Source organism: Microtus ochrogaster, chromosome 8, assembly GCF_000317375.1.
Source record: "Microtus ochrogaster isolate Prairie Vole_2 chromosome 8, MicOch1.0, whole genome shotgun sequence".
Classification (NCBI taxonomy): Eukaryota; Metazoa; Chordata; class Mammalia; order Rodentia; family Cricetidae; genus Microtus; species Microtus ochrogaster.
Window position 1 is genome coordinate 1,782,967 of NC_022015.1, and position 14,282 is coordinate 1,797,248.

The 14,282-nt window shown below is 38.0% G+C and overlaps 1 protein-coding gene across 1 annotated transcript in view; it reads right to left on the reverse strand.

The window, feature by feature from the left end:
- Positions 1-14,282, reverse strand: part of Sbf2 (SET binding factor 2) — a 412,779-nt gene that overhangs the window by 83,149 nt on the left and 315,348 nt on the right. Inside the window, exon 20 of the mRNA XM_026781117.1 lies at positions 2,425-2,595. Coding sequence (XP_026636918.1) covers positions 2,425-2,595 — 171 coding nt within the window. The remainder of the gene's footprint in view (positions 1-2,424; positions 2,596-14,282) is intronic.

The following is a 14,282-nucleotide window of genomic DNA, read 5'->3' on the forward strand; positions in this document are numbered from 1 at the left end:
GTGCTGGCATAACTGGATGTCAACCTGTAGAAGAATGAAAAAAGATCCATATCTATCACCATGCACAAAACTCAAGTCCAAATGGATCAAAGACCTCAACATAAAGCCAGCCACACTAAACTTCATAAAAGAGAAAGTGGGAAGTACACTTGAATGCACTGGCACAGGAGACCACTCACTTCCTAAATATAACCCCAGTAGCACAGACACTGAGATAAACAATTAAAAAATGGGACCTCTTGAAACTAAAAAGCTTCTGTAAAGCAAAGGACACATCAACAAGACAAAACGACAGCCTAAAGAATGGGAAAAGATCTTCACCCACCTCACATTAGACAAAGGTGTGATCTCCAAAATATATAAAGAACTCAAGAAATTTGTCATTAAAAGAATAATCCAATAAAAAATGGAGTACAGAGAACTCTCAACAGAGGAATCTAAAATGGCTGAAAGACACTTAATGAAATGCTCAACATCCTTAGTCATCAGAGAAATGCAAATCAAAACAACTCTGAGATTTCATCTTACATCTGTATGAATGGCCAAGATCAAAAACACTGATGACAGCTTATGCTGGAGAGGATGTGGGATGAAGGGAACACTCCTGCATTGCTGGTGAGAGTGCAAGCTGGTACAGCCACTTTGGATAACAGTGTGGCGATTTCTCAGAAAATTAGGAAACAACCTTACTCAAGATCCAGCAATACCACTTTTGGGTATATATCCAAAGGATGCTCAATTGTGCCACAAGAACATATGCTCAACTATATTCATAGCAGCATTGTTTGTCACAGCCAGAACCTGGAAACAACCTAAATGCCCCTCGATTGAAGGATGGATAAGGCAAATGTGGTACATTTACACAATGGAGTACTACACAGCAGAAAAAATAACAACATCTTGAAATTTGCAGGCAAATGGATGGAGCTAGAAAACATCATTTTGAGTGAGGTAACCCAGACACAGAAAGAAAATTATCATATGTACTCATAAGTGGTTTTTAAACTTAAAGCAAAGAAAACCAGCCTACAAATCACAATCCCAGAGAACTTAGACAACAATGAGGACTCTAAGAGAGACATGTATGGATTTAATCTCCATGGGAAGTAGAAAAAGACAAGATCTCCTGAGTAAATTGGGAGCATGGGGACTTTGGAAAAGGGTTGAAGGGGAGAGGCAGGAAGGGGACCAGAGAAAAATGTAGAGCTCAATAAAAATCAATTAAAAAATATATAAAATTAACAAAGAAATCCTAACAGTCTGATTATTCCTGAGTGTGGCCACAGGAAAAGTCTCTGCATCTGCTATGTTATACTGTAAGTGGTACATTTTGTGTAACAACAACAAATCTGAATATTAATTTAATTAAGAAAACAATTCACATTTGAACTATAACAATCAGACACATGTCAGTGTTATTTTTTATTAAAGTTTCTATTCTTCTACTTAACAATAAACCAATAATTTTTTAAGACGATGAATCCCAGATGTATTGGAATATGACTATGTAGCTTCTCTAAGATTCTTAGGGTAATCCATCCTATCTAGACATAAGTTAAAGTAGAAGATGATGGACAGAATCTGCAGGGATATCTTCCCAAGAATTTGCAGTTCAAAAAGGCTGATCTTAAAATCACTCTGAAGTGAATCAACAGTGAGTCTTTTAGGCTGCTTTAAGCTCAGTTCATGAGGATGATGATTTCTAATACTAACTACTTAGTGTGTGCCAAGAACTCTTAGTAAGCCTTATATATATTAGATATGAAAATCTTCAGAAGTGACAGCTACATATTTCTCCAATGAGGAAGTGTGGAGGTAATGTGATTAGTCAGTATAAAGAGAGCTACTAAATGACATTTAAAAATTGGAGTATTTTAATTTTTATTTTCCTGGTATTTAAATATATGTGTATAGAGCAAATACTACTAATATATACACACAGAGAATAAATAAAGGAAGACTTTGGTTATTGCTGATATATTTGAATAGGACTACTGAATTTTTACATTTATCTTTTTAGTCACTTAACTTCAATTTCTTATCTTTCCTCTTCCTGCGCTGGTACCTGAACTCAAGGTCTTGAGCATGCTACATAAAAACATTCTATTTCTGAGTTAAGCTTGGATTTCTTCAAGGAAGTAAGCAGTTAGAGGCTTATACCTGGGCCTATTTTAGGTTTGTTCCTTCTATTCGGTTTTTAAGGAATTCTTATCAAAATATAACAGAACAATTCTAGTGCTAAAGAACTGTAGTATGAGGTCATTATTAAAAAAATATAGTGCCAGAATCAAAGGAAGAAAGATGCTCACCACAGGATTCCCTAACACCTAGGAACAAAGCAGGTAGAGTCCCTTTGCCCTAGGACCATCTGTCTGAGTGTTCCTTAAAGTCAACCCCAGCCACATCCAAGTACCCTTCTCTTACCTTCTGCTTCAGATGTGGGGCATGATTGTCCTCCTTTGCTGTGAGATACAGGGAGCGAACCTGCTCTTGTACTGCACTGTAAAAAGTTGTCTCCCAGAACTGCTGATTTGTCCAAATGGGGTGGTCTTGAACACAGGTGTAGGCAAACTGGCTGACTCCAGGGGCAAGTTTCTGCAAGAACATGTAATATCTATCAGCACGGTGCAGGCAGATTATGATAGTTCAGATGGACACAGGTGCTACAGTTAATTGTAGAGGTGACACAATTTCTTTAAAGGCTTAGCAATCAAAACTGTATTCACGTTCAACTGACAACTGAGGGTGCTCTATGAAATCCTTCTTGCTTACTTTTTACCCAAATGTGAATTTTAACAGTAGCTACACTATTAACTATAGAATTAATGTAATTCTTTGAATTATAGACTATAAAAAAGTATCTACTACTCTGGTATGTACAGGGTGGGTACTATGAAGTTATACCTGGGATGCACACTAAAACCCAACACAACCTAAACATAAAACTCTAGTAATCAAAAATTTATCTTACTTCCATTTATGATTTTTTACGTTTATTTCTCTCTCTCTCTCTCTCTCTCTCTGTGTGCGCGCGCTACAGTCTGTGTTCAGACCTTGGAGGACAACCTGTAGAGTAGGTTCTCTCTTACCATGTGGATTCTGAGGATCGAAATAAAAATTTGAGGCTTCCTGACAAACATCTTTTTCCACTGATCCATCTCACTGGTCCATAAATTTTAATTATTATTATTACTATTATTATTTTTTGGGATACAGGGTCTTACCATTCAACCCAGGCTGTCAGAACTCTTAATCTTCTTGCCTTAGCCTTATGAGTGCTGAGGTTATAAAAATACCACTGTTTCTTACTATGGTGTAGTTTAAAAATGCATTAAATAATTAATGAAATTAATGCCACTTCTTAGCAAATAATAAATAACAGGAAATATTGAAAAATTGTGATCCATTTCATCTTCTGTATTGAATGAATCTGTTTTTTTGTAATTAGAAGTATAGTTTCTGATAAATTTTCTTTTTAAGCAATTTAATAAGCCAAATTCTCTTCTGAAATGTTCAATACTAAAGATCATTACTGTTAAGTTTATATACATAATTATGAAGCAAAAGTTCATTTTTAGAATTTTGTAACTTAAGTAAGATATCATTAGAATACTATGTTTGAAGTAATTTCCTTCTTGATCTAGGGCATACCAACCCTAAATAAAGCTAGAGCAAGCACCAAGTATACCATGAAATTTAGTCTTACACACTTACAAGCAGGGTGACTGCGATTTTGCTTGCAAGAATCAATGTGCCATATACAATGCAAGTTCCTTTCAAGACAAGGCTGTGCACTGCTACGGAGGTGACTAGCTAAAACTGCAGTTCCTTATATAAGGTATAAATAGATGCTGACCATGAGGCAGAAAGAGGGGAAGGTCATGTTTGGTTTTCATGAAGCCTCATTTACTCACTTCAGATGTTTTCTTCCATGAGAATTTATGGGCAAAAATGTGTGTGGTTTTGCTTGTTGTGGTAGCAGAAACTGCACTGAATCATGTGTTCCTTCCAGACTCTACATAAAGACCCTAGTGAGTGGTTTATACATTTTAGATCTTCACTTCAGTACAAAGACTTATTCCGAATGAGACTTCTTATTTTATTTTGACATTTTCATACCACTGTAGTTTGTTCATTTTTACCCATTACTCCCCATTCTCTTCTTCCCCAAATGGTCCTCCTTCTACTTTCATGTCATATTATAAACATATGAGCTTCTTAGATTTTGCATGAGAGAAAACATGCCATACATGTCTCAAAGAGATTGTAGAAACTAAAATTTAAATAAGGTAGAGTATAATTCTGAGCTGTGTGTAATGGCACACGTCTTTAATCCTAGCACCTGGGAGGCAGAGGTAAGTGGATCTATGTAAGGTCAAAGCTAGTTTAGTCTACATAGTGAGCTCCAGGACAGCCAGGACTATGTAGAGAGACCCTGCCTCATACCCTTTTCCCCAAAACACCATTCTAAGTTGCCTTCCCTTTGAGTCTAACCCAAGGTAGAACCATTTCTTACAAACGTAGCACACTGTAAACATGGAAGCTCTAAACAGTCTGTCATCTTGACATGATATGAATATAGATGAATTCAGAAAACTGAGCTGTATGTATCAGTGTCTAGGTTTAGGAGAATCTCCATGAATCTGATGGGTTAATGAAGCCCTGCCTTTCTTCTTAGGCATTACTCTCAGCTATGCTCCATATTGCTTTTCCTGGTCACATATCCACTGAAATAGTTTAGTTTACACATAAGCTAAATAAATATATAAAACTTTTCTAAATTTTTTTTCAACAAAGGCAGAAAAATGGTGTAAAAAATGACTGTGACCCAAATAGTCAGAGCCACAGTTTGTTTTCTAGGTGAAAATTACAACACAATGAAGGGATCATAAGATAATTTTTTGTGGCAGCAAGCTAGTCCACAAATAGCTATAGCATCTGCTTAAGCTATGTATGAGAAATCATTAATTCCTAAGCACTTAAAATATTACCTCTTTAAAGCATGAAATATGCCTCCTTTCTTGGTGATTTCATGCTAAGCTCAATTGTGAGGAGTGAATACTTGTTCCACTTAGTATTGATACTGTGCCGATGGACAACTATGTTCTTAGTACCAGCAGAGAGCAGTGAACCCTTTTCTGCCTAGACATCATCATAGTTTCAACTGGCAATTACAGAAGCAGAACTTTGGAAAAAGTAGGTAGAAGGAATATTGGATGTCTTCACTGACCATCTAAGACTCTGTGAGAACAGATTTGTCCACGTCACACAGAAATGAGGCGGTGGTTTGTATGTATGTATGTATGTAACAAAAGGGTCTCAGCTGTTCTAGAATTCACTATCTAATCATCCCAGGCAGCCTTCAAATTCAGGGGTCTCCTGCTTCAGGTTAAGGTAAGGTGTCATAGGGTTAGTGGCCTTCTCTACCACATCTGACTACATTTTCCTTAAGACACAAAAATTACCATATGCTATAAAATGGAACTTTAATACAATTATGGGTAAAGAGATGCAATGATACCTTTTAGGGTTTCAGATCAGTGGAACCAGTGACAGTAGCACAACAGGTCTAGAAAACTTGGAAAATAAGTAACTATGAACAAAACTGTCATCTAGTCAATCACTTCTTTGGTAGCAAGCGTTTTCTGGGAAGGTTTCCCAAACTGGTCCATGTGCTCTCTTAGTGACTGTCCTGTCCTGAGGGTGAGAGGGTGGTGATAGGGGACACTTGTCAAATGACATCTCTTTTACCCTTATTCTGGCACAAATATTTACTCTACAGTTCATAACACTTCTTATAATTATGTCCTAAAAACAAACGATACTTAGTCATCCAATTTTGTAAGATATTTAAGAATGTTTTGACTTCCTTCCTTATCTAGAAAAAATAGCCCTGAAGGTACTAGATTAAACAGTGCCATTCATTTTCTACAAAGCTTTCAAAAGAGACCCAGCATGAGATGGGATGTGGAGAACAGACTCATGATGCTCACCAAACAGCAGGCCCAACTGAGACCCTCACAGACTGACACACAGTACCCGAGGAGATGATCAGGAGTTATGTGAGTATGAAGGAACTGTCTCAAGTCTGTCTGGCTAGAAATGGATCACAATTCATTTATGGGACTCAGAGGGAAACTGCATTTCAGGGAAGAAGGCTAGCTGGCAGGTCCAATGTCATAAACATGTAATGATCTTGAAGAGTAATTCAGAACTATCTAAGTTGATGAGGATTCCCTTACTGTATTTATTATTAATTCAGTCCTCAAAGCAGTCCACTACTACTTCCCATTTCGGTAACATGAGAAAACCGAGGCATTGCCAGTAGGCGTCAGAGCTACAGCTGGGAATTCTACTGTAAGAATATACAGCATCTTTCTATTTCAAGTGTGGTTGTTTCCAACTCTTTGCTACAACAGACAATGGGGCATGAACACCAAAACACAAGTCAACTGTCATCTTGTGATAGTTTCAGTACCACTTTTGGATCAGGTCTCTTTTGGATTAGCTGACTACAAACCTGCTATGTAGCCAAAGATGATCTTGAACTCACAATAACCCGGCCTCCACCTAAATGATGGGATTATAGGCATGTGCTACCAAAACCTGCCTGAGTTTCAGTACTGCTCAATAGTGTGTGGAATACTTGAGAGAAGTCTCAAGAAATAGGATTCCTAGGTCATCTGTACCACTGGTTATCCCAATAACAAATTATTTCATGGAGAGCTTTTGCAAATCCACTATTCAAAATAGTTAACTAGTGCTTTTTAACATAAAAATCTCAGCTTGGGGTCTGAATTTCCAATTGCCTTCCAATTGTAAGAAATTTCCCTTTCCCCCTCATCTTCAGTGTTACTTTAACAGTTTTGTTTAATTCAGGTAGGATTCAAATAAGGACACATAGTAGCATTAGTATGACAACCACTCAGATCAGTTCTACTCTAGGTTCTGTTCTAAGCTGGACTTCGTTGGAAAAAAAAAAGGAACCATTTATCTATTCTCTAGCAGCTGCTTACTATAGTTGTGTACTATCATTTAACATTCTTATGGCGCCTGTGTTTCCTGTGGACTGGCAATGTCTAGTGGTCTGATTAGATTCAGGATTGTCTGGCAAGAACACTTTACTGATGGTACCATCTTAAGAGGCACTGCACTGTCTGTCTCTTGTGATAGTAGAGCTGTTGATAGGCAATAGGTGGGATCAATAGGAGTAGTAAGACGTGATCTTCGTAACATCTCTCACTCATGTACTCACTAACTGAGACATTGCCAAAAGGAGAAACATGAAATCATAGTAGCATAGTAGTTTGGCCTTCCTTTCATTAATATATTTATAAATTTGGGGACTTTAAATATTTAGAGATTCTTAAACCTAAGTTTAGAAATAAAGAAATGAAAACACCCTATCCTCAAGTGTTTATTAGAAATCCATATTTTCATTTACTCAATGTCATGCACTATGATGTTCATGTGTACAAAGTTTCTAAAATCTATGTGAGAAGATGATAATCACAGAGTATGTGATTACTGACAAACCTAAATACTGTGCTTATAATGGCAATGCAAACTGAGAGGATATATATATAAAGGCTTATTACAATGTAATAAACAAAAATAGTAGATCCTAACAGGGTATTATTTCAGGGACCTAAGTGTAATATGTATAATAGACAAAAAGGGAGACTGTGTCTCTCACTACATGTAATTGCAAGTGGATCTAAAGCTCAGCAAAAAAGCTTACTTTGGGCACTGAGGAGGTAGCTCAGTTGAGAATAGTTGGGGTGTAAGTATGAAGATCTGAGTTTAGGTGACTAGCACTCATAAAAGCAAGATATGGCAGCGCAAAGGACCACAAGGCATGTAATCCCAGGCCTGGGAAAGTAGACATACAAATCAAATGCACATGCATACCATTTATTGTTGAGTTTTTTTCAGTAGCTACTCCTTACAAAGTTAGTGACTTTAATGCTCACTGCAGAGAAAAAAAGGCAAATAATCAGCACCTTATCAACAGACTTGAATATCATGCTGCTACTAAAATGGTTACCATAATAATATGCTTACAAATGAAGCACTCTTTATATTTCAGAAAATGAGTCAACTATGCTATGGCTATGTTTACAAGAACACAAAAATTTAGAGAAGGTACTGGGAAATGGCCTAGTCAATAAACTGCTTGCTGATAAGCATGAGGTCTTGGTTTTGGTCACCAGACCCTAGGTGAAAAGGTAGGTATAATGCATACACCTACCATCTCATCATATCAGAGGGGAGGTAGGAGGCTCCTGGGCTTTTTCACTGGCCAGTCATTCTAGTGAAATCAGTGAGTTCCAGGTTCAGTGAAAGACTATGTCCCAAAAACTAAGGTGAAAAATAATTGAGAAAGATACCTGACCTTAACCTGAGTACTTCACAGGTAAACATGAATCAGGATACCCAGTGTTGCATAGCAATTTCCTTTGATTTGAAACATTCCATCAGGGATGAAGACTTCTTAATATTTAGGATAGGAACAAAATTTAAAAGGCCCAGGAAGCAAACTATTTAGGAGTCAGAGGAAGTTCCTGTAACTTATAAGAATAGACAAGGCCTCTTCCCAATCTTATAAGCAGTAACAACTGCGAGGGAGAACAAACTTTAAGACCAAGTTGGTTATAAACTGTGCAGGGAAGGGAGCTCTAGGAATATGGCTTTGTATTGGTGTCTGAATCATCAATCACGCCAGGGTAGGGCTTGGCCTTTGAATCATCTGTGTTTTGCTGGGGAATATTAGTTTCAGGTGTGTGACTTTTGTTTATACTGCGTTTAACTCAGTGAAGCTGTATTACAGTGCCTGTCTAAAACACCTGATGGTTGTAAGAGAGATGAACAGTGAGGCAGGAGCAAGGATGGGGAGGCAGAGAGAAGAAATGGAAGGAGAACCGAGACAGGGGAAAGAACAAATAGTGTAAGAAGAGAACAAGGCGAGGAGGGTCAGGGGTCAGTTACCCAGTCAGCCACGGAGTAAGAAGGAAAGTAAGATATACAGAGTTAAGAAAGATAAAAATCCCAGAGGCAAAAGGTAGTTGGGATAATTTAAGAAAAGCTGGCAAGAAACAAGTCAAGCTAAGGCCAGCCAGACATTCATAATGAAGAGTAAGCCTCCATGTGTAAATTATTTGGGATCTGGGTGGTGGGCCTTACAAAAGTGGCAAAAGACTATAACCTAACATAACAACACTCCTGTAAGAAGCGGCCCCAATAAGTTGGACTTGGTGGAATTATTACTTCGGTTTATTGTCTGTTTTCCTTTGTGGCGCAAATAGAAAATTTGTTCACAATTTCCCAGGAAAAGTTATGTAATATTTACACACCCATACACCCCCCCCACTATCAAAAAAATCAAGGTGAAAATTGCTGGGTGGTGGTGGCACACACCTTTAATCCCAGCTCATAGGTGGATATTTAATGCTACACTATTCTTTTTTTTTTTTTTTTACTTTTTTTCTGGGTGCTTATTTGAATCTTTTTTATTTATTTTTACTGATATTTACTGAGCTTTACATTTTTCTCTGCTCCCCTCCCTGCCTCTCCCCTCCCCCCTGAAGTCCTCCCCCAAGGTTCCCATGCTCCCAATTTAATCAGGAGATCTTGTCTTTTTCTACTTTCTACTTCCCATGTACATTATATCTATGTAAGTCTCTCTTAGTGTCTGTATTGTTGTCTAAGTTCTCTGGGATTGTGGTTTGTTGGCTGGCTTTCTTTATGTTTAAAAAACACTCTATGAGTGAGTACCTGTGATAATTATCTTTCTGTGTCTGGATTACCTCACTCAAAATGATGTTTTCCTGCAAAATTCAAGCTGTCGTTATATTTTTCTGCTGTGTAGTACTCCATTGTGTAAATGTACCACATTTGCCTTATCCATCCTTCAATCGAGGGGCATTTACGTTGTTTCTAGGTTCTGGCTATGACAAACAATGCTGCTATGAACATAGCTGAGCACATGTCCTTGTGGCACAATTGAGCATCCTTTGGATATATACCCAAAAGTGTTATTACTGGGTCTTGAGGAAGGCTGTTTCCTAATTTTCTGAGAAATCGCCACACTGACATCCAAAGAGGTTGTACCAGCTTGCATTCCCACCAGCAATGCAGAAGTGTTCCCTTTTTCCCACAACCTCTCCAGCACAAGTTGTCATCAGTGTTTTTGATTTTGGCCATTCTTACAGATGTAAGATGGAATCTCAGAGTTGTTTTGATTTGTATTTCTCTGATGACTAAGGATGTTGAACATTTCCTTAAGTGTCTTTCAGCCATTCCTCTGTTGAGAGTTCTCTGTTTAGGTCTCTACTCCATTTTCTTTTACTGGATTATGTGATCTTTTGGTGTCTAATTTCTTGAGTTCTTTGTATAGTCTGGAGATCAGATCTCTGTCTGATGTGGGATTGGTGAAGATCTTTTCCCATTCTGTAGGCTGTCATTTTGTCTTGTTGACCATGTCCTTTGCTTTACAGAAGCTTTTCAGTTTCAGGAGGTCCCATTTATTAATTGTTTCTTCCAGTGTCTGTGCTGCCGGGGTTATATTTAGGAAGTGGTTCCCTGTGCCAATGTGTTCAAGTGTACTTCCCACTTTCTCTTCTATGAAGTTCATTGTGGCTGGCTTTATGTTGAGGTCTTTGATGAGTTTTGTGCATGCTGATAGATATGGGTCTATTTTCATTCTTCTACATGTTGATATCCAGTTATGCCAGCACCACCTGTTAAATATGCTTTCTTTTTTCCATTTAATATTTTTTGCTTCTTTATCAAAGATCAGGTGTTCAAAGATGTGTGGATTGATATCTGGGTCTTCTATTCGGTTACATTGGTTCTCCTGTTTGTTTTTAATTTTTAAAATTTTTTATTTTTCCATTCAAAAATTTACACTTCCTCCCCTCCTCCCTTCCCCTCACTTCTTAGGAGAGGGAAGGGTACCTTGCACTGTGGCAAGGCCAAGGCCCTACCCCCTCCATCCAGGCCTAGGAAGGTGTGCACCCAAATAGACTAAGGTCCCAAAAAGCCAGTATATGCAGTAGAAACAAGTCCCAGTGTCATTATCGATGGCTTCTCAGTCTGCCCCAATTGACAGCCACATTCAGAGAGTCCAATTTGATCACATGCTTGTTCAGTCCCGGTCCAGCTGGATTTGGTGAGTTCCCCGTAGCTCAGGCACACTGTCTCAGTGGGTGGACCAACCCCTCATGGTCTTGACTTCCTTGCTCATCTTCTCCCTCCTTCTGCTCTTCAACTGGACCTTTGGAGCTCAGTCCGTTGCTCTGATGAGAGTCTCTGTCTCTATCTCCATCCGTCGCCAGAGGAAGATTCCTACCAGATGGATCGATGTATTATAGATTGTATTATAGTTCTATAATACAAGTGATAATTCTAGCACTATCTTCCTAGATTTAATCATATCCCACATATGATGGAATCAATCTCTCAGTCTGTCCCCAACTCTGGGTATCAATAACAAATACAAGCCTCTAAGAGAACTGATGGACAGGAAATAAATTAGGTATTCCCCCAAACCTTTTTGGGCTTGGTATTTGCTAGAATGGCTCCCAGCATTGAAGGTGTCATTTTACTCACAGCTGCTGTTTCATTACAAAGTACACTTTAAAGAATACAAATAGGGATGGGGAGGGATATGGGAAGAGGTGGAAATTTTTAATAAAAATAAAAAAATATAAATAAATGCCCAGATAATAGGCACAAGATGAAATTCCAAAATATCTCAACATAGGAACTTGCTATACTGCTGGCACAAGAATATTTGTGTTCAGCAACATGGAAGCTCTCTAACCCTTATCATCCTCCTCCATACCCGCACAGGAGAATTTAACCCAGAACTGTGTGATTGCTAGATACTCAACTATATCTCTAGCTATTCAGGGTCTTTACAGAGGCTTGATTTACCGGTGACCAGCCAAACTTTCAGTTTCTTGCTTTCTCCTGATGGAATGAAAGTTCCAGCCCTCTAAACTTGTTAGTTCTCCTACCAACTCTATATTTAGATGCCCAGAATCCTCCAAACATCAGTCATTTTACTGGCAAAAGAAAGACAACAACTTCAGAGATTCCAAAGATTTTGAAAATTGTGCCAAGAAATAGGAAAGATCAAATATATTTATTATAAGTCACAGTATAATCCACCAAATATAGGCAACAGTAGTAAAAATGAACAAATGGAATTTTATCAAACTCAAAAGCTTCTGTGTAGCATGGAAATAATGGAGTTAAGAGATAACCTGTATGGCAGAGAAAATATCTGCAAACTTCTTCTGATAACAGATCCCATAATATATATGGAACTCAGACAGCAGATCACCAAACCTAGCCTAACACAATGCAACCTCAAACAATCCAATTAAAAACAGGCCAAAGAGGTTAAACCGATGGGCTAGTGAGATGGGTCAGTGGATTTGCCACTAAGCCTCATGACCTGAGTTCAATTCCCATGACTCTGATGATGGAAGTACAGAACATATTCCTTCAGGGTATCCTCTGACCTCCATATGTGAGGCATTGTATGCACATAGGTCTGCACTAAACTATATATATGGTTGTGTATGTACGTATGTGTGTATCTATCTATTTAAATACATGCAAAAATGTAAATGTAACTAAAATCTATCTATTTAAATACATGCAAAAATTTAAATGTAGCCGGGCGGTGGTGGCGCACGCCTTTAATCCCAGCACTCGGGAGGCAGAGGCAGGCGGATCTCTGTGAGTTCGAGGCCAGCCTGGTCTACAAGAGCTAGTTCCAGGACAAGCTCCAAAACCACAGAGAAACCCTGTCTTGAAAAAACAAAACAAAACAAAACAAAAAAAATTTAAATGTAACTCAATGTTTCATAAACAGATGAAAAAATTCTAACTGAAATTGTAGCAAAACAAATATAGATAGCAACATATTAAAAAGAAAATATGTTGTAAGTAAGTGAAATTTAGGAATGTAGGGAGAGGATTAAATAATCTTATTAAAATTTGTATAAAATGTAGGTAATGTAGATAAATATATAACAATAAGAAAACGTTATGGTCTTAAACTATACTGTTTTTTTAAATCCCTCCCTCATATCCCTCAACCACTCCTGATAGTTCTTTCCTCTTCCCAAAGACTATCACCTTCTGCCTTTATATTCCATGTATCCTGTAGTGGTTGGGATGAGAATGGCCTCCATGTGTTTATATGTTTGAATACTTGATCCCCAGTTTGAAAGAACTGTTTGGGAAGGTTTAAGAAGTATGGACTTGTTAGAGGAGGTGTGTCATTGGAGGGCTTTAAGGCTTCAAAAGATTCCCAGTATCCCCAGAGTATTGTCTTTGCATCCTGTTTGCAGGTCAAGATGTGAGCTCTCAGTTGCTCCAGCCAACATGAATTCTGCTTGCTGCCACAGTGCTCAGCCACGATGGACTCTCAACCCTTTGAGACCTTAAGCCCGACTAAGCATTTTCAAAATTGCCTTGGTCATGGTGTTTTTTCACAACAACAGACAAGTAACTAATATATATCCCACTACCCTATTTCCTACTTCCCTTAATATCTCTTCCACCCCTTCACTATCTTCTTTCTAGTTTTATGACCTACAAACACACACATAAGGAAAATGTGGTATTTGTCTTTGAATTTAGCTTATTTAATTTAACATGATGATGATCTCCACTCATGTCCATTTTCCTGCAAATATTGTGATTTCATTTTTATTGATGGCCAAAAATGTCTACTGTATATGCCACATTTTCTTTATCTAGACTGGTTCCATTTCATGTTATTGTGAATAATGCTGTAATTAACATTGGATGTGTAAGTATGTCTACTTAAATTGCTTCAGGTAGATACTTAGGAGTGGTAATTTTGTTTAATTTGTGTGTTGGGGTGTTTGTCTGCTGTATGTATGTGTACCATGTGTGTGCCTGGTACTTGCAGAGGTCAGGAGAGGGTATCAGATCTGAAGGAACTGGAATTATGGTTGTGAACTACCATGTGGGTGCTGGGAATTGAATCCAGATTTTCTGCAATGGCAAGCAATCTTAACCATGGAGCCATCTCTCTAGCCCCTAGCTGGGTAATATGGTAGTTCTATTTTTAGGTTTAGTAATCTCCACAGACTTTTTTGGTGGCTGCACCAGCTTGAATTTTTACCTGCAATGAGTAAGGATTCCTCTTTCCCTACATTCTTGTTAGTCTTTGCTGTCATGTGCTCTTTGTGACAGCCATGGATCTTTTTTTTTTATTAAGAAAAGGAAAAAAAAAA